The sequence below is a fragment of the Pogoniulus pusillus genome, chromosome 10 (genome assembly GCF_015220805.1).
Source record: "Pogoniulus pusillus isolate bPogPus1 chromosome 10, bPogPus1.pri, whole genome shotgun sequence".
NCBI lineage: Eukaryota > Metazoa > Chordata > Aves > Piciformes > Lybiidae > Pogoniulus > Pogoniulus pusillus.
This window is the reverse complement of record NC_087273.1, coordinates 4,373,004-4,400,361: the sequence shown is the minus strand read 5'-3', so window position 1 is coordinate 4,400,361 and position 27,358 is coordinate 4,373,004. Positions and strand designations below refer to the sequence as shown.

At 56.4% G+C, this 27,358-nt stretch overlaps 1 protein-coding gene across 1 annotated transcript; it reads right to left on the bottom strand.

Annotated features, from left to right (window-relative positions):
* Window positions 1–2,078: 2,078 nt before the first annotated feature.
* HELQ (helicase, POLQ like) lies at window positions 2,079–27,168 on the bottom strand. The gene is made up of 18 exons (XM_064149549.1): window positions 26,904–27,168; window positions 24,081–24,807; window positions 22,785–22,963; window positions 21,033–21,233; window positions 19,622–19,694; window positions 18,625–18,722; window positions 17,811–17,909; window positions 16,566–16,711; window positions 15,037–15,276; window positions 13,868–14,009; window positions 12,026–12,130; window positions 9,641–9,863; window positions 8,411–8,568; window positions 7,722–7,820; window positions 6,197–6,370; window positions 4,168–4,281; window positions 3,790–3,924; window positions 2,079–2,275 (listed from the first exon to the last, which is right to left on the bottom strand). Exons 1-18 carry the CDS (start codon window positions 27,054–27,056, stop codon window positions 2,171–2,173), a joined length of 3,171 nt encoding a protein of 1,056 aa, XP_064005619.1. The 5' UTR covers window positions 27,057–27,168; the 3' UTR covers window positions 2,079–2,170.
* Window positions 27,169–27,358: the final 190 nt, after the last annotated feature.

Sequence of the window (27,358 nt, the reverse complement as noted above, 5' to 3'; positions counted from 1 at the left end):
CTGCTTGCTCTGCGTTTCTGCTCAGTAACTCAGCCCCAGAACGAGAAGAACGAGAACAAATGCCTCTGGTGTTGATAAACACATCCATGGCTGGGCCAGAAAGGCAACCCCAGGAGCACTCCCAGCTGGCTCAGTATCTTAGTCAGTGGAGCGCATCCTGTTTAGGGGGGACACCACCCTTTAGGACATGGAACTGCTGGAGTGGGTCCAAAGGAGGCCACAAAGATGATTTGGAGAACCTCCCCTGTGGGGACAGGCTGGGAGAGTTGGGGTTGTTCAGGTTGGAGAAGAGAAGGCTGCAGGCAGACCTTGGAGCAACCTTCCAGGAGCTGCTTAGGTGACCCTGAACTGCCCAGCGAGAGATTGCAGCCTATGGATGGCATCTTCAGGACCAAGCTGAGGGATCACCGGGACCAAGCCTCTTCTTCCCTGCCCAGGAGGACCTCTGCCTTTGATCTCCACCCACGAGTTCCAGAATGCAGCTCCGGACTCCACCTCCTGTTCCCAGTTGCCATCTGCTGCAGAGTGCAGCCTGGCACTTGTGCCCCGGCAGCAGCGGTGCCAGTGGTGACTCCTTGCCATCAGGGGCTGGTTCCACATGGGTTTGTGTCCCTGTTCCGTGGCATTGCTCTTTCTATCCCAACTGCTTTAGTTCATTTCCCACCCCATCAGCCTCTCTCTCTTCCTCCCTTTGGGAAGCAGAGTGTTTCCTGGGGAGCCTGTGGCACTCCTTTGGTGGCCTGGCCAGGCACCATCATGCTGAGAGAGATGAAATGAAGCTTTCAAAGGCAGGACAAAGTGCTAGCTGCCCAGGCAGCCCCAGCTCAGCAGAAGCAGCTTTCCAGAACACAGAAACACAACAGGTCCTGCTCACACAGTGACAATCAGCAGCTAAACCCTCATCCAGACCTGGCAGTTCCAGCAGCCCTTCCAGAGTGTGCTCAGGGAAGTCATGGGCAAGGGTTTCTGAGAGCTCTCTGAAACACCTCCAGGGATGGGCATTCAGCCACCTCCCTGGGCAGCCTGGGGCAGCCTTCAAGAGTCCTTTCAGGGGAGAAGTTTCTTCTGATGTCCAACCTAAAACACCCCTGGGGCAGCTTGAGGTCATTCCTCCCTCTGTCCCTTGTTACTATGGAGCAGAGCCCAACCTGCTCCAGCCCTTGGACCATCTGCATCACCTTTTCTGGCCCTGCTCTAACAGCTCCAACTCCTCCTTGTGTTGGGGGCTCCAGAGCTGGGCACAGGACTCTCAGCAGAGCAGAGGGGCAGAATCCCCTCCCTGCCCCTGCTGCCCACACTGCTGGGGCTCAGCCCAGCACAGGGCTGGTTTCTGGGCTGCCAGCTCACTTTGCTGCCTCCTGTTGAGCTGCTCCTTCCCCCAGCACCTTCTCCTCAGCTCTGCTCTCTGCCCATTCCCCACCCAGCCTGGGTCTGTGCTTGGGATTGCCCTGACCCAACTGCACGACCTTGCCCTTGTTGATGTTCATGGGGTTAGCTTGGGGTCACCTCTGCAGCCTGTCCAAGTCCCTCTGGATGAATCCCTTCTCTCCAGGGTGTCAGTGACCTTGCTGAGAGTGCCTGCACCCCACTGCCACTATCCCCAGAGGTATTCCACAGCCAGCAGGACAAGCAAAGCCTGGATGAGGCACTTAGTGCCATGGTCTGGTTGACTGGATAGGGCTGGGTGCTAGGTTGGACTGGGTGAGCTTGGAGGTCACTTCCAACTTGCTTGGTTCTATGAGACAGGAGCCTCACCTTTGTATGCAGCTCTGCCCAGCAGTGTGATGCTGGGAGTGCCCTGGCACTCGTGGTCCTTCTCACCCAGCTCCTTCTGCTCAGCTCTGCTCTCTGCCCATTCTCCACCCACCCTGGATTTGTGCTTGGGATTGCCCTGTCAAGAATTTTCTTCTAACCTCCAACCTAAACCTTCCCTGGGGCAACTGGAGGCCATTTCATCTCCTCCTATCACTTGTTCCTAGGGAGAAGAGCCCAACTCCCATCTCACTGCAGCCTCCTTTCAGGATGCTGTTGGGAGCCAGAAGCTCAAAACTGGTCAAGAAAGGCTCTGAACTCAACCCTGAGGCATACAAAAGACAAGAAATGTTTATTCCAAGCACAGCAGCTCCACACAGCAAAGCTACACATCTAAAACACATCCCCAGGTCTGGGTTCAGGAGTTTTCTTCAGCCTGACAGCTCCCTGGGATATCTGTAGGTACCTTCAGGAGTTCCTCAACTTCTTCCTGTAAAGCCTCAGCTTTTTCACTCAGCAGCATCTGTAATGGGGGGAAAAAAAACACCACAACTCCATCAGAAAATGAACCCACCCCTGGCACAGCTTCCCTACTCTCCACAGTTGCAAGAAGACTTCAACTTTGCCTGTCCCTCAGGGGCAGGAAGGTCAGCAGCTGCTCCAGTCCCCACACTAAACCAGTAACTACTCAGCAGGAGCCAGCAATGTGCCCTCAGAGCCAAGAAGGCTCTTTTCAGTGGTGCCCAGTGACAGAGCAAGGAGCAGTGGGCACAAACTGGAAGCCAGGAGGTTCCATCTGAGCAGGAGGAGAAAGTTCTTTGGTGTGAGTGTGCTGGAGGCCTGCAGCAGGCTGCTCAGAGAGGCTGTGGAGTCTCCTCCTCAGGAGAGCTTCCAAACCCATCTGGGCATTGTGATCTTAGGCAAGCTGCTGTGGGTGCCCTGCTTTAGCAGGGGGTTGGACTGGATGATCTCTCTGGAGGTCCCTGCCAGCCCCAAGTGTGCTGGGATTCTGGGACCTTAGAGAAATGATATCACCCTGAAAACCTCCCAGCCTGTTCTTAGTGCAGCCCAGGGCCTGGATCACAAACACCCACTGATGGCTCTCCTAGCAGACTGCATCCTTCACTTTTAGTGCCTCTCACAGACTGCACTGGCTTGGAGTGAACCCTGCAAGGTCATCTCGGCAAACCTCCCCCTGCAGGCAGCAGGGACAACTCCAACTAGAGCAGGCTGCACAGGGACACATCAGGTCTGATCTTGAATGTCTCCAGGGATCAAAGAATGGTTTAGGTTGGAAGAGACCTCAAGGATTATCCCAGTTCCATAGGCAGGGACACCTCCCACTAGAACAGGTTGCTCAAGGCCTCATCCAACCTGGCCTTGAACACCTGCAGGGAGGTTGTGGAGCACAGAATCACCCAATGTGATCAAAGATCACATTGGGTGATTCTGTGCTCCACAACCTCCCTGGACAACCTGTGCCAGCGTCTCACCACCCTCACTGCAAAGAACCCTTCCCTAACATCTAGTTTGAGTCTCCCCTCTGCCAGTTTAAACCCATTACCCCTTGTCCTGTCATTACATGGGGGCCCTCAACCCTGGGCAGCCTGTGCCAGTGCCTCCCCTCTCTCACTGCACAGAACTTCCTCTAACTCTGCCCTGCTCCAGTTCCAAACCATTGCCCTATCCCCACAGGCTCTTCTGAACAGTCCCTCCTCAGCCAGCCTACAGGCCCCCTACAGATATTGAAATGCAGCTCTAAAGTCTCCCTGGAGTGTTCCCACACAGCTCCCTCAACCTGTCCCCACAGCAGAGCTTCTCCAGCTCTCTGATCATCTTGGTGGCCTCCTCTGGACCTGCTCCATCAGGTCCACGTCTCTCCTGCATGACCCCAGCACTGCAGGCGAGGTCTCAGCAGCAGCAGAGGAGCAGAATCTCCTCTCTCCACCTGCTGCCCAAGCTGCTTTGGATGCATTCCATCAGCACTCTTGCTGCCCAGGTCCTGCAGCAGGTGTTTAGGCTGTGTTTCTGCCTCACCTTTGCAGAGGAGACCATCTGCCTGGCCTGCCGTCGCGACAGGTGCCCAATCGTCCTCACCAGGGCTTCTGGCTCTGCGTTAGCCAAGTGTGCCAGGCTCTTGTACCCTGCTTTATAGAGCTGCTTTGCTCGTGCCTGCAAGCCAAAGTCGTGTCAGACTGTCAGAACAGGCACAAAAGATGCCCAGCAAGTGCCAACCTCTGCCCCAGCCCCAAACCCTTCACCCGCTTTACCTCCAAGCATCCATCTTTGCCCCCTCCCCTGCGTGATGCTGAGCACACAAAACTGACCTGGGCACCCAGATGCCCTCAGAAGGCCTAAGTGACATTCAGCAGCCAAGCTGCCATTGCAGAGTCTCCCTCAGGCAGGGTTACTGACCTCCTGAACCCCTGCCACCTCCATTAGGGGGATGAGCTCTGCCTGCACGCAGTAGGTCAGCTGCTTGGTGAGCTCTGCCAGCAGAGCTTTGTACACCCAGAATTCATCCAGCTCCTGCAGAGACAAAGAGCACTGAAAAATCAGCTCCTCAGCCTGCTGTGGGCTCAGCAACTTCCAGCTGAAGAGAGGCACCACTGCTGTTTGCAGCCAGCCCTTCAGCTGCTTGTAGAGCTGCAGCCAGCACCCTTTCAGCTGAGCATCCCAAAGCTGGGGCACTCCTCAAGGACAAACAATGCAGAGGGTGGCCAGGCCCAGAGGCAGGGGGGGAATGGATCTGACACCCAGTTAGCAGCTGCACACCAGTGGTGTTCCCCAGGGCTGGGGCCAGTTCTCATTGAAATCTTTATCAGAGGCCTGGAGGAGAGGATCCAGGCACCCTCAGGGAGCTTGCAGGTGACACTAAGCTGGGGGGCAGTGTTCATAGAATCAGGCAGCTTGGAAGAGACCTCCAAGCTCAGCCAGGCCAACCTGGCACCCAGCCCTGGCCAACCAACCAGACCATGGCACTAAGTGCCCCAGCCAGGCTTGGCTTCAACACCTCCAGGCACAGCAACTCCACCACCTCCCTGGGCAGCCCATTCCAATGCCAATCACTCTCTCTGCCAACAACTTCCTCCTAACATCCAGCCCAGACCTGCCCTGGCACAACTCCAGACTCTGTCCCCTTGTTCTGTTGCTGCTTGCCTGGCAGCAGAGCCCAACCCCACCTGGCTACAGCCTCCCTTCAGGTAGCTGCAGACAGCAATGAGCTCTGCCCTGAGCCTCCTCTGCTGCAGGCTGCACACCCCCAGCTCCCTCAGCCTCTCCTCACAGGGCTCTGCTCCAGGCCCCTCACCAGCTTTGGCGCCCTCCTGTGGACACCTTCCAGCACTGCAACATCTCTCTTGAATGGAGGAGCCCAGAACTGGACACAGCACTCCAGGTGTGGCCTGAGCAGTGCTGAGCACAGGGGCAGAAGAACCTCCCTTGTCCTGCTGCCCACACTGCTCCTGAGCCAGCCCAGGATGCCATTGGCTCTGCTGATGTGCTGGAGGGCAGGAAGGCTCTGCAGAGGCACCTTGCCAGGCTGGAGGCATGGGCTGAGCTCAGCTGTATGAGGCTTAACAAAACCAACTGCCAGGTCCTGCCCTTGGGTCACAACAACCCCAGGAATGTTCCAGGCTTAGGGAAGAGTGGCTGGAAAACACCCAGCAGAAAAAGCCCTGGGGAGGAGCAGCTGAGGGGGCAGAGCTCATTGCTCTCTACAGCTCCCTGAGAGGAGGCTGCAGTCAGGTGGGAGATGGTCTCCTCGGATGATAGGAGAGGAGGAAATGGCCTTGAGGTGCCCCAGGGGAGGTTTAGGTTGGATATTAGAAGAAACTTCTTCCCTGAAAGGGCTCTGGAAGCCTGGCACAGGGTGCCCAGGGAGGTGGCTGAAGGCCCATCCCTGGAGGTGTTTCCAAGAGGCAAAGATGTGCTGAGGGCCATGGCTTAGCCCCAGCCTTGGCAGACTCAGAGAATGGTTGGACTTCAGGATCTTAAAGAGCTTCTCCAACCCAAATCTTTCTGTGATGATTTCAGTCAGCCCAGGCAGCTGTCCTCCTGCCAGGACATTCCACAGGCATCTGGCAGCAGCTTTCTAAGGGAAAGGTTAAATCCATGGAATCACAGAAGGGCTCAGGTTGGAAGGGACCTCAGAGATCTTCTGCTCCAGCCCCCTGCCATGGGCAGGGACTGTTTCAGTGCTGAATGCCCTGCACAGCCTGGATGTTGCCACAGTGCCAGGGCACAGAGCTGATCTTTAGCCACAGAAACACACAGGCCAGGCCTGCCTTTGACAGGCTGGGCAACAGGGAAGGTGACAAACCAGGCTGGCACAGGAAGAGTGCAGCACCACTCCCGTGGTGAGGTCAGGCAACAACCACCCAGGCTTGCCCAAGCCAGCCCAAGGCATTGCTGGGAGTTAACTGGAGTTCATTAAGCAGAGCACCTCACAGAAATGCAGGACACAAGAGGCAAAGGAGGCAGCAGAGCTGAGCAGGTTCTGCACATGGCCTCGGGACATGCTGAACTTCTCTGCCACGCTCCAGACGTTGGTGTCCTTCAGCAGGCTGTAAAGGACAAAGGTCAGGTAGAGTCTGTTCACCACAGCAGTGTCCACGCTCTAGGAATGAAGCAAGGGAGAATTCAGGGCCAGGATCACACTGAAGGTGTTCTCTTAGTGCTGCAAGGAGCTTCTCCTCAGCTCTACTCCTGCACATCTCCAAACCATGGCTTTGTTACACCCAAAGGCATTAAACCTGGGCTTGTGCAAAGCATTTGCCACTGTCACCCAGGACACCGTGGCCAGCAAACTGGAAAGCATGGACATGAGGGGTGGGCTTGTCTGGATGGCTGCACTCAGAGCTGGGCTCAACAGCTCAGTGGCCAAATGGAGTCCAGTGATGTCCCTTGGAGGTGGGTACTGGGACCAGAGCTGTTAAACATCTGGCAGTGACAAGGGCAGTGGCACTGAGGCACCCTCAACAGCATGCAAGTGACACCAAGCTGTGTGGTGACACCCTGGAGGGAAGGGATTCATCCAGAGGGACTTGGACAGGCTGCAGAGGTGACCCCAAGCCAACCCTGTGAACATCAACAAGGGCAAGGCCAAGGTCGTGCAGTTGGGTCAGGGCAATCCCAAGCACAGATCCAGGCTGGGTGGGGAATGGGCAGAGAGCAGAGCTGAGAAGGAGCTGGGGGTGCTGGGGGAAGGAGCTGCTCAACAGGAGGCAGCAAAGTGAGCTGGTAGCCCAGAAACCAACCCTGTGCTGGGCTGAGCCCCAGCAGTGTGGGCAGCAGGGGCAGGGAGGGGATTCTGCCTCTCTGTTCTGCTGAGACCCCCAACCTGCAGTGCTGGGGACAGCTCTGGAGCCCCCAGTATAAAAACAACATAGAACTGTTAGAGCAGGTCCAGAGGAGGCCACAGAGAAGATCAGAGGGATGGAGAAGGTCTGCTGTGGGGACAGGCTGGGAGAGTTGGGGCTGTTCAGCCTGGAGAAGAGAAGGCTGCAGGGAGACCTTAGAGCAGGCTGCCAGTGCCTGAAGGGGCTCCAGGAGAGCTGGGGAGGGACTTTTGATGAGGGCTGGGAGTGCCAGGATGAGGGACAATGGCTTTGAGCTGGGAGAGGGGAGATTGAGGAGGAAATTCTTGCCAGTGAAGGTGGGGAGAGACTGGCACAGGCTGCCCAGGGAGGTTGTGGCTGCTTCCTGCCTGGAGGTGTGGAAGGCCAGGCTGGATGAGGCCTTGAGCAAGCTGGGCTGGTGGGAGGTGTCCCTGCCCATGGCAGAGAAGTTGGAACTGGAATTCCTCCAACCCAACCCATTGTGTGAACACCAATCAATGAGGTTAAAGGAAGCTTAATGAGTGGAACAGTAATGAGGAAAAGTAGGAGAAGAATGATCATCTGGACTTCAAGAAGGCCCCCAAAGGCAGTGAGTGAACCAGCTGCAGGAGGAGAGCTCTCCAGCCCTACCTTTCTGATGGCTTGACCAGAGGCCTTTTTGATAATAAAGCTTTCAGGCAGTCCCAGGGTGTCCAGCAGCTTCTGCTCTGCTGCACTTAACTGGCTGAACTGCAAGAGGATTGCAGAAAGGCTTTTCAGACACAGGAGAGAAAACACCAGCCTGGGGCCCCAGGGCAGTGGAGGTTGTGGATGCCCCCTCCCTGAAGGCCAGGTTGGAGGAGGCCTGGATCAAGCTGGGCTAGTGGGAGGTGTCCCTGCCCGTGGCAGCAGCTTGGAACTGGATGAGCTTTAGGGTCTCTTCCAAGCCAAGCCACTGTGCAATCTACAGAGAAGCTCAGTGTTGATGTGACACAGGCAAGCTCTGCTGCCCTACAGATCACACCAAGCAGCCTCCTCCCCCCCCAGATCATTTCTCCACTGTTAGAATCAATCAATCAAGCAGGTTGGAAGAGAGCTCCAAGCTCATCCAGTCCAACCTAGCACCCAGCCCTGGCCAATCAACCAGACCATGGCACTAAGTGCCCCAGCCAGGCTTGGCTTCAACACCTCCAGCCACAGCAACTCCACCACCTCCCTGGGCAGCCCATTCCAATGCCAATCACTCTCTGAGTGAGATTCCCTGCAGCTCTCAAGTGAATGACAACATCCCAGGCAGGATCCCTGTGTGCCCCAAAGCAAGTTTGCCCCCAGATTCTCACCTGTCTCAAGTAGATCATCCAGTTGGGGCTGCAGCTGGATACCATATCATAAGGAGTTGCCAGGTAGAGGAGATGGAGGCTGCTCTCCAGCAGCAGCCCCTCCAAGCCTCTCCTCAGCTCTCTGTACAGCTGACTGCAGTATGCCAGGTCTATGGAGCCTACAACAAGCACAATCATAGAATCAACCAGGTTGGGAGAGACCTCTAAGCTCAGCCAGTCCAACCTAGCACCCAGCCCTGGCCAAGCAACCAGACCATGGCACTAAGTGCCCCAGCCAGGCTTGGCTTCAACACCTCCAGGCACAGCAACTCCACCACCTCCCTGGGCAGCCCATTCCAATGCCAATCACTCTCTGCCAACAACTTCCTCCTCTCAGTGGCACAGGGCAGTTTTAAGCAGGGCAGGGGGAAGAGGCTGGGCACAGGCAAGGTTTTCTTCATGGAATCACAAAATGGTTTGCCTGGGAAAAGCCTTTTAAGCTCATCCAGTCCATCCATGATGGAATTCTGCCAAGGCTGGGGCTAAGCCATGGCCCTCAGCACCACAGCTCTGCCTCTCTGAAACACCTCCAGGGATGGGCATTCAGCCACCTCCCTGGGCACTCTGGGGCAGCCTTCGAGAGTCCTTTCAGGGGAGAAGTTTCTTCTGATGTCCAACCTAAAACCCCCCTGGGGCAGCTTGAGGTCATTCCTCCCTTTGTCCCTTGTTACTATGGAGCAGAGCCCAACCTGCTCCAGCCCTTGGACCATCTGCATGACCTTTTCTGGCCCTGTTCTAACAGCTCCAACTCCTCCTTGTGTTGGGGGCTCCAGAGCTGGGCACAGGACTCTCAGCAGAGCAGAGGGGCAGAATCCCCTCCTTGCCCCTGCTGCCCACACTGCTGGGGCTCAGCCCAGCACAGGGCTGGTTTCTGGGCTGCCAGCTCACCTTGCTGCCTCCTGTTGAGCTGCTCCTCCCCCAGCACCCCCAGCTCCTTCTCCTCAGCTCTGCTCTCTGCCCATTCCCCACCCAGCCTGGGTCTGTGCTTGGGATTGCCCTGACCCAACTGCACGACCTTGCCCTTGGCCTTGTTGATGTTCATGGGGTTGGCTTGGGGTCACCTCTGCAGCCTGTCCAGATGCCTCTGGATAAATCCCTTCTCTCCAGGGTGTCAGTGACCTTGCTGAGAGTGCCTGCACCCCACTGCCACTATCCCCAGAGGTGTTCCACAGCCAGCAGAAGGAGCCTCACCTTTGAATGCAGCTCTGCCCAGCAGTGTGATGCTGAGGGTGCCCTGACACTTGTGATCCTTCTCAGCTCTTCTTTCCTGCAGGAGTCCTTTCTCTATCAGATTTGCCAGCCCATCTTTGGTTACCTCTTCAAGGCTCTTCTCCTTAGGCAGCAGCTGCTGCTGCTGCACACCCAGCAACGTCCCACACATGAAGTGGTTGATTTCCTCCTGGGTCACTGCTATCTGTAGGTGAGCAGCAGGTTCAAAGGGGTCAGGTCACAGGAAACCTTTCAGGAGCTGTATGAGAAAAGCCAGCTGCCCAGAGAGGCACTTTGGCATCTCTGGTGTGCTGGACAGAGTCCAGGGCAGGCCAGGAGGATGCTGAAGGGCCTGGAACAGCTGTGTGAGCAGCAAAGGCTGAGAGCCCTGGGGCTGGTTAGCCTACAGAGGAGAAGGCTGAGAGGGGATCTGAGCAATGCCTATCCATAGCTGAAGAGAGGGGGGCAAGAAGCAGGGGCCAGGCTCTGTTCAGTGCTGTCCTGTGACAGGACAAGGAGCAATGGACACAGACTGGAAGCCAGAAGGTTCCACCTGAACAGGAGGAGGCTGCTGGAGGCCTGGAGCAGGCTGCCCAGAGAGGCTGTGGAGTCTCCTCTGGAGACTTTCCAGCCCCACCTGGATGTGTTGCTGTGTGCCTTGCTTGGGCTGGATCATCTCCAGCCTGCACCTGGATGTGTTGCTATGTGCCCTGCTTGGGCTGGATCATCTCCAGCCTGCACCTGGATGTGTTGCTATGTGCCCTGCTTGGGCTGGATCATCTCCAGCCTGCACCATTCTGCAACTCTCTGCTTTGTCCATCCTTACCTACTGACTTGCAGCAGAACATCCTTAAACCCTGCCTAGAGGCCTCCTCATGCCCCTGGATTCAGGCAAAGCACCACTACAGCCCTCTGCCCAGCCAGGAGGAGCTGGCAGGGCCCCACTCACCATCTCTTGGTGCAAGTATCAGAGATACTGAGTGAAGACATGAGTTTGCTTTCTAAGATTCTATTCATGAAGAGCCTAATGCAATTTTTTCCTGCAGCTAACTGGAATATTGTTTGGCCTTGGTGTCTGTGTCACTTGGGGACATCACAAGAGCAGCAGCAGCTGCAATTCTGTTGAGCTGACAGTGATGTTTAGGCCACAGGGGTCTGTTAAGCTAACAAGTCAGAGGTTTGGCATTAAGCCTTCAGAGACAGGAGGACTCCCAAAGCAGGCATAAGATAAAAGCTGCAGGCATTTCATTGGCCAAAGAAGAAGATAAAGCTGTGGGAGCTCTGCTGGGCTTGCCAAATGAAGGACAAAGAGGAGGACAAGCAACATTAAGCTGCTGAGTCTTCAGGAATGGAGTGGGGACTGCAGCTGCCCAGCAAGTCCCCCTCAGAGCAGCAGGAAGCATAAAGAACAGACAGGAGATATCAAGAGACTGTGGTTTAGCAGTAACAAAAGCACATCACCCTTTAAATCAGAATCTTCTAGATCAGGAGGAGTTCTGTGAGATAGTTCACAGGCTCACAGGAGGTTAGGGGTTGGAAGGGACCTCTGGGGATCTTCAGGTCCAATCCCACTGCCAGAGCAGGACCAGAGAATCCAGCACAGGTCACACAGGAACACATCCAGACAGGGCTGGAAAGGCTCCAGAGAAGGAGACTCTGCAACCTCTCTGGGCAGCCTGTGCCAGGGCTCTGGGACCCTTACAGTCAAGAAGTTCTTCCTCATGTTGAGGTGGAAGTTGCTGTGCTGCAGTTTCCATCCCTTGCCCTTGTCCTGTGCCAGGGCACAAGTGAGCAGAGGCTGTCCCTGTCCCTCCCTTCCTGACCCCCAGCCCTCAGACAGTTACAGACATTGCTCAGATCCCCTCTCAGCCTTCTACCCTGCAGACTAAGTAGCCCCAGGGCTCTCAGCCTCTCCTCACCAGGCAGTGCTGCAGTCCCTCTAGCATCCTTGCAGCCCTCCCTTGGGCTCTCTCCAGCAGATCCCTGTCCCTCTTGAACTGGGCAGCCCAGAACTGGATGCAGTATTCCAGGTGGGGCCTCAACAGGGCAAAGCAGAGGGGGAGGAGAACCTCCCTGGATCTGCTGCCCACACTCTTCTGAATGCACCTCAGGATGCAATTGGAGAGGACAGCCACAACCTCCCTGGGCAACCTGTGCCAGTGTCTCCTCATCCTCACTGGCAACAGCTTCTTCCTCATCTCCAGCCTCAATCTTCCCTCTCCCAGCTCAAAGTCATTGCCCCTCACCTCTCACACCACCTTACTAACCTCCCAGCCAGCCTGTTTAAGAACCCTGCTTTGCTCTGGACCCAACAGCCAAGATTCTCTTTGCCCTCTCAAGCACTCTCAGAGAGAAGCTAATTGATACCTTCAGTCCCACCAAAGACAACAACAGGCTCTGCATCCCCTTGGTCAGCTCCAGCAGAAGATTGCTGTAGCAGTTCTCCAAAGGACTGGAAACTAAATCTTGCACCTAGAAAGAGCAGGAAATGTGTTAGTGCAGGGCAAACATCTCTGCTTTTACTGTGCCTTGGAAAGTACTGGCAGGCAGGATTCAGCTTTGGCAGAAGCTAAGTGTGGACAGCTAAAGCCTGCAGCCCCACCCGAGGGCAAAGCAGGCAAAGGTAGTTCAGAGCTGTACTTAGATGCATAGAATGGCTCAGGTTGGAAGGGACCTCAGAGGACTTCATCTACTCCAACCCCCTGCCATGGGCAGGGACACCTCTCAACTAGCCCAGCTTGCTCAAGGCCTCATCCAACCTGGCCTTGGACACACACAGGAAGGAGGCAGCCACAGCCTCCCTGGGCAGCCTGTGCCAGAGGCTCACCATCCTCACACTGAAGAGCTTCTTGCTCAGCTCCAGTCTGACCTTGCTCTGCCTCAGCTTCAAACCACTCCCCCTTGGCCTGTCTCTAGGCACCCTCAGCAAAAGTCTCTCTGCAGCCTTCCTGCAGGATCCCTTCAGGTACTGGCAGGCAGCTCTAAGGTCCCCATGGAGTCTTCTCCAGGCTGCACACCCCCAGCTCCCTCAGCCTGTCCTCACAGCACAGCTGCTCCAGCCCTTGCATCCTCTTTGTGGCCTCCTCTGGCCTCACTCCAGCAGCTCTGTGTCCTCCTCCTGCTGGGGACACTGGAAGGGGAGGCAGGGTCTTGGCAGAACAGAGCCAAGGGGCAGAATCCCTTCTCTTGCCCTGCTGCTCTCCTTGCTCTGGCTGCAGCCCAGCACACAGCTGCCTGCTGGGCACATGAGGGCACAGCTGGCTCCTGGGGAGCTGCTCAGCAACCAACACCCCCAGGGCTGCTCTCTGCACCCAGCCTGGGCTTGTGCCTGGGGATGGCCCAACCCAGCTGCAGGGCTCCTTCAGCTCACTCTGCATCCAGCCTGGGTTTGTGCTTGGGGATGGCCCAACTCTGCTGCAAGCCCTTGCACTGTGACTCACTGAACTCCCTGCAGCTAGCACTGGCTCACTTCTCAAGCCTGGCAAGATCCTTCCAGATGCTATCTCTACCCTCAGTATTTGCCAGGTTAAGGGGGCAAACAAAGGTCACCTGGGAGCCTCCTCTGCTCCAGCCTGCACGGCCCCAACTCTTTCAGTCTGTGCTCACAGCAGAGCTGCTGCAGCCTCTGAGCATCCTCCTGGCCCTGCTCTGGACACTCTCCAGCATCTCCACATCCCTCTTGTCCCAGGGGCTCCAGAACTGGATGCAGTGCTCCAAGTGGGGTCTCAGCAGAGCAGAGCAGAGGGGCAGAATCCCCTCCCTGGCCCTGCTGGCCACACTTCTGCTGCTGCAGCCCAGGCTCTGCTTGGCTTTCTGGGCTGCAAGTGCACACTGCTGGCTCCTGTGGAGCTTCTCCTCCAGCAGCACCCCCAAGTCCCTCTCCTCAGGGCTGCTCTCCAGCCACTCACTGCTCAGCCTGGATGTGTGCTTGGCATTGCACACTTTCACAGCCTGTAATCTAACTCCTCTCAGCAAAAGGCTCCAACTGGCTCACTAACTCACTCTAAACTGTTCAGTGTGCCAGGTTTATTATAGAGAAAGGCAAACAGCACTGGGTGCAGAGCAATAACAGCACTGCTAGAGACACAGCCTAACAACAGGTGAAAATGCTTACACAGGATAAGGACTAGAGAACAGCTCCTCTTGTGCCTCCCCCAGCAACTGAACCCAAGCCCTCCAGCCCCCCCCCAGCAGCTGTGTGCAGCTTACCAGGTGCTTGTCCTTCTCTTGCACGATGAGGATGCTTTCTCCAGCACTGTCAATGCCAGCCCGACCTGCTCTGCCAATCATCTGTTTGTACTGAGTCTTCTTCAGGAAGTCATTCCCAACATAGGGAGCTCTGAGGATAACCCTGGGAGGAAGGCTTGAGTAAGTTATGCTGCACAGGAGACTTCCTGAATCAGCAAGAACCTCTTAAAGGCATCCTTCATACTTGGGCCTTGCTAGCAGCTGTTAGAAGTCAGCTGCTGGGGCAGCTGGGTGAAGCAAGCAGGAAACCACAGCAGTTTCAGGTTCACTGAGTGCTCAGCTCTGCTGCTTCTGTTTTGCAGAGCCCTCAGAACTAATCTCTGCACCTACATGGAGTTTAAGGGTGAAAACCACTGAGGTGCAGAGCAAACCCTGCTGAGAAGCAGAAGGCTGCAGGCAGACCTCAGAGCTGCATTTTGAGATCTGCAGGGCACCTCCAGGCAGGCTGGGGAGGGACTGCTCAGAAGGGCCTGTGTGGATAGGATGAGGGCAATGGTTTGGAGCTGGAGCAGGGCAGTTAGGTTGGACAGCAGGAGGAAGTTCTGCACAGTGAGGGTGGGTAGAGACTGGCACAGGCTGCCCAGAGAAGTGGTGGAGGCCTCATGCCTGGAAACATTCAAGGTCAGGCTTGATGTGGCCCTGTGCAGCCTGCTCTCGTTGGAGGTGTCCCTGCTGCCTGCAGGTGGTTTGGCCAAGATGCCCTTGGAGGGTCCCTTCCAAGCCAATGCAATCTGTGACTGTGATCCTTGAGTCTCACCACTCTCCTACTGAAGAACTTCTTGCTCAGCTCCAGTCTGACCTTGCTCTGCCTCAGCTTCAAACCCTTCCCCCTTGGCCTGTCTCCAGGCACCCTCAGCAAAAGTCTCTCTGCAGCCTTCCTGCAGGAACCCTTCAGGTACTGGCAGGCAGCTCACAGGTCTCAGGCTGAACACCCCCAGCCTGTGCTCACAGCAGAGCTGCTCCAGCCCTTGTGGGCTCTCCATCTTTGTGGCCTCCCTCCAGCAGCTCTGTGTCCTTCTTGGCTCCCCCATTTGCTGCTCCCAGCACTGTTCTTTATTCCACTCCTCCCACAGTTCTCCTTGCATCCAGCTAAATCCAACACCACAACACAACAGGTGCCAGCCACTCACCTTCTTGCTGGCAGGTTGACTCCAGCAGCTAAAGTGGCTGTGCAAGCAAGCAGGCAGAGGACCCCTGCAGAGTAGGCCTCCTCGATGCTCTTCCTCTCATCGTTTGTCAGCCCACTGTGGTGGTAGGCAATGCCAAGGGGGATGGTTTGCTTCAGCACAGGGCACACACTCCCACTGCCAATGGCCTTCAGGCTCTGCAGCAGCTCCTGCTTCTCCTTCTCCCTGTGAGCTCTAAATTCTCTTGCAGGAGGAAAAGGGTTTAAGTGTTTGATCAACTTGGGAGAAGAGGAGGCTGAGGGGAGACCTCATTGCTCTCCCTACAGCTTCCTGAAGGCAGGCTGCAGTGATGTGGGGGTTGGTCCCTAGACAGAAAGGAGAGGACATGGCCTGAACTTGTGCCAGGGGAGGGTTAGGTTGGAGATGAGGAAAAATGTCTTGGCTGCAGGAGTGGTCAGGCATTGGCAGAGGCTGCCCAGGGGGGTGGTGGAGTCCCCATTCCAGGAGGTGTTCCAGAGTCATGTAGATGTGGTGCTGAGAGATGTAGCTTAGGCAAGGACTTGTCAGTGTTGGGCCAAGGACTGTTAGACAAAAGTGGTCAGGGATTGGCACAGGCTGCCCAGGGAGGTGGTGCAGTCCCCATTCCAGGAGGTGCTGCAGATGTGGTGCTGAGAGATGTGGTTTAGACAAGGACCTGTCAGTGCTGGGCCAATGCCTGTTGGGCAGAAGTGGTCAGGGATTGGCAGAGGTTGCCCAGGGGGGTGGTGGAGTCCCCATTCCAGGAGGTGCTGCAGATGTGGTGCTGAGAGATGTGGTTTAGACAAGGACCTGTCAGTGCTGGGCCAATGCCTGTTGGGCAGAAGTGGTCAGGGATTGGCAGAGGTTGCCCAGGGGGGTGGTGGAGTCCCCATTCCAGGAGGTGCTGCAGATGTGGTGCTGAGAGATGTGGTTTAGACAAGGACCTGTCAGTGCTGGGCCAATGCCTGTTGGGCAGAAGTGGTCAGGGATTGGCAGAGGTTGCCCAGGGGGGTGGTGGAGTCCCCATTCCAGGAGGTGTTCCAGATGTGGTGCTGAGAGATGTGGTTTAGACAAGGACCTGACAGTGCTGGGCCAATGCCTGTTGGGCAGAAGTGGTCAGGGATTGGCACAGGCTGCCCAGGGAGGTGGTGCAGTCCCCATTCCAGGAGGTGTTCCAGATGTGGTGCTGAGAGATGTGGTTTAGACAAGGACCTGTCAGTGCTGGGCCAATGCCTGTTAGGCAGAAGTGGTCAGGGATTGGCAGAGGCTGCCCAGGGGGGTGGTGGAGTCCCCATCCCTGGAGGTGTTCCAGAAAGGTGTGGCCATGGTGGTTCTGGGTTGACAGCTGGACTGGATGATCCCAGAGGGCTTTTCCAACCCAAACAATTCCATGACTCTAGCTCCAGACCCCAAACTCTGCTGATGGAAAGAGAAAGTGCCCTGCAAAGCAGTGCCAGGGAAGCTCAGCTCTGCCCAACCCTTCCACCCAGCTGTCAAAGCCAGGCTAAACTTACTTCTTGAGGTACTTGCTGACCATCACAGCCACGTTCTCACAGTTCTTTTTAGTGGGGCAGAAGATGAGGCAGGAATATTTGGGAATCACTTCAGTCACCAGTGCAAGGATGTGGTCAGGATCTGCTTTCTCCAGGCTACTGGAATACTAGCACAGAGACAGACAGACTGACAGACACTGCCCCTGCCACATGCACTCAGCAGCTAAGCAGCCCAGAAACCTTCTCAGCCCTTCCTGCAGACTCTCACTGGCTTGGATGTGACAGGATTGGAAGCTGCAGAAAGAGCTTTTCTGACAGTCCTCACTAGAGGGAGTTGAACTCTTTCACTCTGCCAAGACCTCACCTCCAATCCTGCCTCCACTTCCAGTGTCCCCAGCAGGAGGAGGACACAGAGCTGCTGGAGTGAGGCCAGAGGAGGCCACAAAGAGGATGCAAGGGCTGGAGCAGCTGTGCTGTGAGGACAGGCTGAGGGAGCTGGGGGTGTGCAGCCTGGAGAAGACTCCATGGGGACCTTAGAGCTGCCTGCCAGTACCTGAAGGGATCCTGCAGGAAGGCTGCAGAGAGACTTTTGCTGAGGGTGCCTAGAGACAGGCCAAGGGGGAGTGGTTTGAAGCTGAGGCAGAGCAAGGTCAGACTGGAGCTGAGCAAGAAGCTCTTCAGTGTGAGGATGGTGAGCCTCTGGCACAGGCTGCCCAGGGAGGCTGTGGCTGCCTCCTTCCTGTGTGTGTCCAAGGCCAGGTTGGATGAGGCCTTGAGCAAGCTGGGCTAGTTGAGAGGTGTCCCTGCCCATGGCAGGGGGTTGGAAAGAGATGGTTAAAGTCCCAACCCAGAGCACCCTGTGATGCCATGCTGCAGCCATGTCACTGGTGAAAGTAACTTTCTCCATTGCATCACTGCTGCAGAGAAACCTTAGGAATGTTCATTAACATCTGAGGGGTGGGGGGCAAGAAGCAGGGGCCAGGCTCTGCTCAGTGGTGCCCTGTGACAGGACAAGGAGCAATGGACACAAACTGGAAGCCAGGAAGTTCCACTTCAGCATAAGGAGAACCTTCTTTGGTGTGAGCAGGATGCCCAGAGAGGTTGTGCAGTCTCCTTCTCTGGAGGCTTCCCAGACCCATTTGGGTGTGTTCCTGTGTGACCTGCCCTGGGTGACCCTGCTCTGGCAGGGGGAGTTGGACTCAATTTCTAGAGGTCCATTCCAAGCTCACCATTCTGTCCTCTTGATTCCAAGCACTTCAGCCTTACCTTGAAGCTGAGGAGCCGTGCAAAAGTGAAGCCTCCTTCTGCCTTGCTGTCCACCCTGTAGATGGCGTCTCGAACCTTCACGTATTCTTTTAACTCCACCTAGGAGATCCAAGCCATCAACAGAGAGTTCAGTTCAATCACCGAGGCTCTCTCAGAGGTGAAGCTCTTGCTGCTGCACAGCTTGGGTTTGGCCAAGCAGCACTTCCCACAGCCACACTTGCATGCCCTTGCCCACCAGCACTTCCCTCTTCACAGGCAACCCTAAAAGCTCTTTGTTGGCAGTTCATTATTTGGTCAGACTTAATTGTTCTCTCAGCCTTCTCCAGCTCTCTGATCATCTCTGTGACCTCCTCTGGACCTGCTCTAACAGATCCATGTCCTTCTTGTGTTGGGGGCTCCAGAGCTGGCCCCAGCATTGCAGGTGTTGTCTCAGCAGAGCACTGAGCCTGCTGCCCACACTGCTGGGGCTCAGCCCAGCACAGGGCTGGTTTCTGGGCTGCCAGCTCACTTTGCTGCCTCCTGTTGAGCTGCTCCTCCCCCAGCACCCCCAGCTCCTTCTCCTCAGCTCTGCTCTCTGCCCATTCTCCACCCAGCCTGGGTCTGTGCTTGGGATTGCCCTGACCCAGCTGCAGGACCTTGCGCTTGGCCTTGTTGACCTTCATGGGGTTGGTTTGGCCCAGCTCTATAATACATCCAGGGCCCTCATTGAAATCACACCATGAGCTGAAGCACAAAAGCTGTGACTGGAAGAGATTTGCTCTGGTGTTAAAGCCCAGTCTCTGCTGCAGTGCTTTGTGTGCTGGCTCCTACAGACCGGTCTGAAGTCGCTGCTGTAGCAGTCTGCCCGCAGGAACCTCTGCAGGTCTCCAACGTTGTTCAGGGTTGCACTCATGCCAATGATTTGGGTGTCCTCTGGAAAACAGAAGGGCAGGGGAACTCATTGCCAGCCTCACTACACCTCACATCTCTTAGTATCTAAATCCCAAGCCTGCCTCTTCTTCATTCTTCAGGTACCAAAACTGGAGGCTTGGTGTGGGATAGAGCTGAGAGAGAGAGAGTCTGAGATCTGAGCACTGAAAAGGACTCACAGAACAGCTCAGGTTGGGAGGGATCTTAGAGATCATCTACTCCAACCTCCTGCCATGGGCAGGGACAACTCTCAGACCTGGTTGCCTGAGACCTCACCCAGCCTGGCCTTCAACACCTCCAAGCAGGGAGTATCCACAGCCTCCCTGGGCAACCTGTGTCAGTGTCTCCTCACCCTCACTCTCAACAATTCCTTCCTCATCTCCACTCTTAATGTCCCCTCTCCCAGCACAAAGCCATTGTCCTTCATCCTGGCACTCCCAGCTCTCGTCAAAAGTCCCTCCCCAGCTCTCCTGGAGCCCCTTCAGGTACTGGCAGGCTGTTCTAAGGTCTCCCTGCAGCCTTCTCTTCTCCAGGCTGAAGAGCCCCAGCTCTCCCAGCCTGTCCCCATAGCAGAGGTTCTCCAGCCCTCTGACCATCTTAGTGGCTTCCTCTGCACCCTCTCCAGCAGCTTCTTGTGCTGAGGGCCCCAGAACTGGAGGCAGTGCTGCAGGTGTGGCCTGAGCAGAGGGGCAGAATCCCCTCCCTGTGCTGCTGCTCTCCCTGCTCTGGCTGCAGCCAGCACACAGCTGCCTGCTGCTTGCCCAGTGCCTGGGCAGCTTGGCGCTGACACCCTCCAAGTTGTTCTCCTCCAGGCTGCTCCACCCAGCCTAGATTTGTGGTGCCCATTTACTTGAGTTACTCCTAAAGGCTTACTCAAAGTGTAAAGCCTTGCCATGACTTACTGCTGGTGTAGAGAATCTTGGCCAGAGCCATTTCCAGCGTCGCTCCACGGCTGCCTTCCCCCAGCATGTGCAGCTGTGCACAGAAAACAGAAATGCAGCAATGTGACTGACTTTGGGCTGGTTCTGCAACCAAAAACCCAACCAAAGGATGCAGGAATGGCCCTGGTAGGCTTCCTCCTGCTGTCCCTCTGGGAGATTTTGACTGCTAAGCTGCTTGCAGCAGCAGAGCTTCTCTGAAGCAACATTTTAAGAGGCACAGAATAAGAGCGAGGAGCAGATGCAGAGATCAAGGTTTGCTTTCCACCAAAGAGACTAAAAGAGAGTAAGAAAGAAAGAGTTTCACAGACCTCTTGCAGCACAGGAGGTTCCACCTCAACACAAGGGGGAACTTCTTTACTGGAAGGGTCCCAGAGCCCTGTCACAGGCTGCCCAGAGAGGTTTGGAGTCTCCTTCTCTGGAGCCTTTCAAGGCCTGTCTGGATGTGCTCCTGTGTGACCTGTGTTAGATTGTCTGGTCCTGCTCTGGCAGGGGGGTTTGACTTGATGATCTTTGGGCCCCTTCCAACCCCTGACATCCTGTGAGCCTGTGATATGATGGGTGACAGGCACACAGCACTTCTGACAGCAAACAGGCAGTGCAAAGAGCAGACCCCACATGGCCCTGTGCAGCCTGCTCTAGTTGGAGGTGTCCCTGCTCGCCCACCAGGGGCTTGGACAAGATGACCTCAGAGGGTCTCTTCCAATCCCCATGTTCTGACCCAGGCACAGGACTTTGCACTTGGCCTTATTGACCTTCATGAGGCTGCATTGGACCCAGCTTTGCAGCCTGTCCAGGTCCCTCTGGATGGGTCTCTTCCCTCCAGCATACTGAGCACAGCTCAGTGTCATTGGCACACCCTATCCCACTGCCCATGTCCCAGTGCTGACCAAGGGACATGCAGAGATTCATAGAATGGGTTGGAAGAGACCTCAAAGAGCATCCAGTGCCAACCCCCTGCCACAGGCAGGGACACCTCCCACCAGCCCAGCTTGACCAAGGCCTCATCCAACCTGGCCTTCAACACCTCCAGGCAGAGGGCATCCACAGCCTCCCTGGGCAACCTGTGCCAGACTCTCCCCACCCTCACTAGCAAGAATTTCTCCCTCATCTCCAGTCTCAATTTTCCCTCTTGGCAAAGCTTAAAGACATCTCCCAATACAGAACCTATGGTCCTGATCTCACCACCACCACTTCAGCTCCCAAAAAGCTGACTTGAGTCTGCAGGAACAATTCTGTGCTCCCAGCCAAGCCCCCTTAGATTAGCAAGAACTCCATGAGGAAGCAAAGCCAGCTGGAGCTGCTCTTTGCTATCAGCTGGGGATTAGAAAGGTAAACATTGGCTTCTCCAGCCTGAGTCCCTCCTGTAGCCTACCTCATCCACCACCACCAGCCCCAGCTCATCCATTCTCTCTGTTTCAATCAAGGAGTTGACCAAAGCGTGGCCTTTCTCTATTGTAGCTATATAAAGAGATCTTCTCCTTCTCCTCTTCAGGGGTGGGAATCTTCCTTTGCTTCCTGCATATTCTTCAACCAGGAAATCCAGTTCTAGCCCAAAACTTGACAAACCCCTAACCTGTAGGGTGGGGGGAAAAAAAACAAACCAATCAATCAACTAGCTGGAGAGCAAACTCATGCTTATGATGGATTTCAGAGCTGCCTCAAGAACTCAACGTGGTAACACCAAGCTGCACTTCAGTTCAGGATGGAATGAGGTAAAATAGCAGCTCCAAATCCCCTCTTCCAACTGCAAACCTGTTTATGCATCGAAAAGTGTGGCCAGAAGGCCACGGGAGGTTCTCCTCCCCCTCTACTCTGCCCTGGGGAGGCCATATCTGGAGCACTGTGTCCACTTCTGGGGTAGAAGGACAGAGACTTGCTGGAGAGGGTACAGCAAAGGGCTACAAAGGTGTTGAGGGCACTGGAACAGCAATGTGAGGAGAGGCTGAGAGAGTTGGGGCTGTTAGCCTGGGAAAGAGCAGCCTGAGAGGGATCTCATCAGTGCTGATCAATACTTCATGGGTGGGTGCCAGGAGGATGGGGCCAGGCTGTGTTCAGTGGTGCCCTGTGACAGGACAAGGGGCAATGGGCACAAAGTTGAACACAGAATCAAGCAGGTTGGAAGAGAGCTCCAAGCTCATCCAGCCCAACCTAGCACCCAGCCCTGGCCAAGCAACCAGACCATGGCACTAAGTGCCCCAGCCAGGTTTGGCTTCAACACCTCCAGGCACAGCAACTCCACCACCTCCCTGGGCAGCCCATTCCAATGCCAATCACTCTCTCTGACAACAACTTCCTCCTCACATCCAGCCCAGACCTCCCCTGGCACAATTTGAGACTGTGTCCTCTTCTGTTGCTGCTTGCCTGGCAGCAGAGCCCAACCCCACCTGGCTACAGCCTCCCTGCAGGGAGTTGTAGACAGCAACGAGCTCTGCCCTGAGCCTCCTCTGCTGCAGGCTGCACACCCCCAGCTCCCTCAGCCTCTCCTCACAGGGCTGTGCTCCAGGCCCCTCCCCAGCTTTGTCACCCTTCTCTGGACACATTCCAGTATCTCAACATCAGAAGTTCCATCTAAACATGAAGAGGGACTTCTGTAAATTAAGGGTGTTGGAGCCCTGGAGCAGGCTGCCCAGAGAGGTGGTGGAGTCTCCTTCTCTGGAGACATCCCAAACCTGTTTGGGTGTGTTCCTGTGTGACCTTCTCTAGGTGACCCTGCCTTGGCAGGAGGGTTGCACTCAGTGATCTCCAGAGGTCACTTCTAACCCCACCATTATCAAGCTTGGCTTACACCTACTCTCTGTAAGTAACCTTCCCTTTGTGTCAAGAACAGTCCTGCCACTTGAGGGCTGTTTCTTCAGCAGCTGAGCAGCTGCAGGCCTGCAGAGCAGCACAGAGCACAAAGCTACCCCTTCAAAATGCAGCACACTTCACAGAGCTCAGCATCTTCACCTCTCAACTGAAGTCTGCTCTGCCATGAAATCATTGCCCCTCAGAGCAGCAGGCAGGAGAGAAGTCACTCACTTCCCACCAGACACTCCTGAAAACCACCAGGCTGGCTGAAAGGAGTGTTTAAAGCAGACAATGAGCAAGGCAGCTCTAAGGAGGGAAAGCAGCACCACTTGCTGACCTTTTCTTGCACGATGGCAACATAGGGCAGGATCATCAGCACATCCTTCTGCCTGCAGAGTAACTCCTGGAGAAGGAGGAGCTCAGCTACCAGCGTCTTCCCACCGCTGGTTGGCAGTGAGTAGATGAGATTCTTTCTTTGCTGCAGGGATTCTAAGGTCAAGCAGTCATGCTGCCAGGCTGCATGAGGAAGGAGAAAGGCCACAGTGAGCAATGAGGTCTTAATCAACTGCAAAATGGCTCTTGTCTGGGGGGTAGTCTTAGCCTTAGCTTTGAGAGTTTATCTTCAATAAACCCCTACAAGTTTTCAGGCACCCCGGGAGCCACATAAAGCTTCCCCACCAATCTGGACACAAGCCCAGCTCCCTGGCCCCTCCACACACCCAGCTCCCTGGCCCCTCCACACACCCAGCTCCCAGGGCCCCTCCACACACCCAGCTCCCAGGGCCCCTCCACACACCCAGCTCCCTGGCCCCTCCACACACCCAGCTCCCAGGGCCCCTCCACGCACCAAATCACCTTTCCCTGGCCACACCTCCCCTTCATAGGCCAAACCCCATCCCCTTCAGAAACCAAACCTCTTTGATTATAAACCAAGCCTCTAACCCCTTTCCACCCTGCTTTCTGTTACCTCTTAGAGTAACTTAAAGACTTTTGCAGTGGAACGAGTCAAACAGATTGACAGAACCAGTCAGGTTGGCAGAGACTTCTAAGGCCATCAGGCTGTGCCTTCCGTGCCACACCTCACCAGCAGGCTGCTAACCAGCCCTGAGCATAGAATCAAGCAGGTTGGAAGAGGCTTCCAAGCTCAGCCAGGCCAACCTAGCACCCAGCCCTAGGCAAGCAACCAGACCATGACACTAAGTGCCCCAGCCAGGCTTGGCTTCAACACCTCCAGGGATGGCAACTCCACCACCTCCCTGGGCAGCCCATTCCAATGCCAATCACTCTCTGCCTCCTAACATCCAGCCTAGACCTCCTCTGGCACAGCTTGAGGCTCTGTCCCCTTCCTCTGTTGCTGCTTGCCTGGCAGCAGAGCCCAACCCCACCTGGCTACAGCCTCCCTTCAGGCAGCTGCAGACAGCAATGAGCTCTGCCCTGAGCCTCCTCTGCTGCAGGCTGCACACCCCCAGCTCCCTCAGCCTCTCCTCACAGGGCTCTGCTCCAGGCCCCTCACCAGCTTTGGCGCCCTCCTGTGGACACCTAGTACTGCAACATCTCTCTGCAATGGAGGAGCCCAGAACTGGACACAGCACTCAAGGCATAGCCTGACCAGTGCTGAGCACAGCAACATTACCATAAAGTGTTTGGATCCCTCGAAGCTGGCTGAAGAGCTCTTTAACTCTGCTGGGTAAGCCATAAAAAGGTCCTCTGTCAACAGAGGAAGAGTCCATGGCTTTCCTAGCCACACAAATCTCTTCAGACAAAACAGCTTCTTGAAGCTGCTTGGTCTTGGAGACCTGCAGTATCTGGGCTTTGGCATTTCCAGTCATGGCACTCTTCAGGTGGGCTTTAAGGCTCTCAGTTTTAACTGGACCACACTTGGGGGCTGAGGAAAAGTCAGGAGGTTTGCTCCTGTCTTCAGCATCCTGACGAGAAGATGATGATGAAGTCCTGATTTTGTCCAAGGAAGAACTCCCACATTCATTCCTGCTTTCTGAGCATGGAGGTGTTCTAGAGGCAGAAGGAAGCTCTCTGATCTTCTCAAAGTATAAAAGCTGTGATGATGGCAACTCATCTAAGCCAGCTTCAGTGGCCTCCTGACCCCCAGCCAGCAGGGGATCCTCAGCCATCTGCAGAGCATCCTCTTTGCCAGCTTTAAGCACAGCCACATTTTCTGGAGTCCAGGAATGATCTTTCTGCTGAGTGGCTGACTGAAGGAGGATTTCTCCAGCTGTTTTAAACCCCATGTTCTTATCCTGCAGGCACTTGTGCTCTAGATCATCCACCTGAGCTAGCAAAGAGCTGTCTCCACACAAGCCATCGTAGTCACCAAACATATCCTCTTCGCTGTCGTTGCTGCACTGTGAAATGGTAACAGGGAGGGTGAACAGCAGAACAGGGCAGAACCTGGGCAACACCCACAGCACTGTGAAGTGGTAACAGAGGGTTAGAGGTGCCAGAGAACAACACAATGGGGTAGAACCTGGACGACACTCACAGCAGTGTGAAATGGTAACAGAGAGGGCGAGAGGTGCCAGGGAACAGCAGAACCTGGACAACACCCACAGCACTGAGAAACAGTAACAGCAAATGTGAGAGGTGCCAGGGAACAGCAGAACCTGGGCAGCATCCACAGCACTGTGAAACAGTAACAGCGAATGTGACAGGTGCCAGGGAACAACAGAACCTGGGCAGCACCCACAGCACTGTGAAACAGTAACAGCGAATGTGACAGGTGCCAGGGAACAACAGAACCTGGGCAGCACCCACAGCACTGTGAAACAGTAACAGCGAATGTGACAGGTGCCAGGGAACAACAGAACCTGGGCAGCATCCACAGCACTGTGAAACAGTAACAGCGAATGTGACAGGTGCCAGGGAACAACAGAACCTGGGCAGCATCCACAGCACTGTGAAATGGTAGCAGAAAGGGTGAGAGGTGCCAAGGAACAGCAGAACAGGAGCAGACCCCGGGCAGCACCCCCAGCACTGTAAAACGCTAAGGGTGAGGGTGAGCAGGGAGCAGCAGAGCAGGGGCAGAGCCGCCAGCACCCCCAGCACTGTAAAACGCTAAGGGTGGGCAGGGAGCAGCAGAGCAGGGGCAGACCCCGGGCAGCATCCACAGCACTGTAAAACGCTAAGGGTGGGCAGGGAGCAGCAGAGCAGGGGCAGACCCCGGGCAGCATCCACAGCACTGTAAAACGCTAAGGGTGGGCAGGGAGCAGCAGAGCAGGGGCAGAGCTGCCAGCACCCCCAGCACTGTAAAACGCTAAGGGTGGGCAGGGAGCAGCAGTGCAGGGGCAGAGCTGCCAGCACCCCCAGCACTGTAAAACGCTAAGGGTGGGCAGGGAGCAGCAGAGCAGGGGCAGAGCTGCCAGCACCCCCAGCACTGTAAAACGCTAAGGGTGGGCAGGGAGCAGCAGAGCAGGGGCAGAGCTGCCAGCACCCCCAGCACTGTAAAACGCTAAGGGTGGGCAGGGAGCAGCAGAGCAGGGGCAGAGCTGCCAGCACCCCCAGCACTGTAAAACGCTAAGGGTGGGCAGGGAGCAGCAGTGCAGGGGCAGAGCTGCCAGCACCCCCAGCACTGTAAAACGCTAAGGGTGGGCAGGGAGCAGCAGAGCAGGGGCAGAGCTGCCAGCACCCCCAGCACTGTAAAACGCTAAGGGTGGGCAGGGAGCAGCAGAGCAGGGGCAGAGCTGCCAGCACCCCCAGCACTGTAAAACGCTAAGGGTGGGCAGGGAGCAGCAGAGCAGGGGCAGAGCTGCCAGCACCCCCAGCACTGTAAAACGCTAAGGGTGGGCAGGGAGCAGCAGTGCAGGGGCAGACCCCGGGCAGCATCCACAGCACTGTAAAACGTTAAGGGTGGGCAGGGAGCAGCAGAGCAGGGGCAGACCCCGGGCAGCACCCCCAGCACTGTAAAACGCTAAGGGTGGGCAGGGAGCAGCAGAGCAGGGGCAGAGCTGCCAGCACCCCCAGCACTGTAAAACGCTAAGGGTGGGCAGGGAGCAGCAGTGCAGGGGCAGAGCTGCCAGCACCCCCAGCACTGTAAAACGCTAAGGGTGAGGGTGGGCAGGGAGCAGCAGAGCAGGGGCAGAGCTGCCAGCACCCCCAGCACTGTAAAACGCTAAGGGTGGGCAGGGAGCAGCAGAGCAGGGGCAGAGCCGCCAGCACCCCCAGCAGCTGCGGGTGACTTAAATCCGCCTCAGCGTCACAAAAGAGCGGAGAGGGTTTCTGAGGCTGTTGGACTCGGCTCGTAAGTGACTTGAGCGCTGAGCAGCAGCCCCGAGGCTCGCAGGTGCCTCCAAGGGTAGGCAGCAGAGGCGAGTTTGTGTCAGCCGAAGCCCAACCCCAGCCCCCCTCCCTCTAACGAGGCTCCCGCAGAACGGGCAGGGCCGAGCCACCCTCCCGGACGCAGTCCCCCCTATTCGATACCCAGACCTTGAAGCCATTCCCGTACCGGGAGCTCCGCCGGGGGCTCCTCGCCACCGGTGCTCGGTCTCTTGCGAGCCATAGGCGAGCAGCCAGCATCAGGCGGCACCATAGCGCGGCTCCGCTTGCGGGCAGCGCCGAGGCGGCTCTTCCTCCGCACGGCCAGGCGCTCCTCTGCCATCACCGCTGCCCCGCACAGCCGAGGGCAGCTGCGGGCGCCCGGGAGCCGCAGCCGGGGCCAGCGGGGGAGCGGAGCGGCGCCGCGCACGGCCACATCCCTGCCCCCGGCAGAGCTGGCGCCCAACGCCGGCCGCCCGCAGCCCGCCCGCCCTCAGCATCCCCTCCGCCAATCAGCTGCAAGAATGAAGCGCCGTCACCGCGCGGCGACCAATCGCCTGCTTGAAATAGGCCAGGCCGCCACCCCATTGGCCAGCCAGGGCCATTTGTGCTGGCGGGGGGCGGGCCTGTGGCGCGGCGGCCGGA

Coding starts and splice junctions, on each gene's coding strand:
- HELQ (XM_064149549.1), bottom strand. CDS start 27,056: ATGGCAGAGGAGCGCCTGGCCGTGCGGAGGAAGAGCCGCCTCGGCGCT. Junction 16,712..17,810: donor CACGGCTCCTCAGCTTCAAG/GTAAGGCTGAAG, acceptor TCTCTGTGCTAG/TATTCCAGTAGCCTGGAGAA. Junction 6,371..7,721: donor CTGGTCAAGCCATCAGAAAG/GTAGGGCTGGAG, acceptor CTTCATTCCTAG/AGCGTGGACACTGCTGTGGT.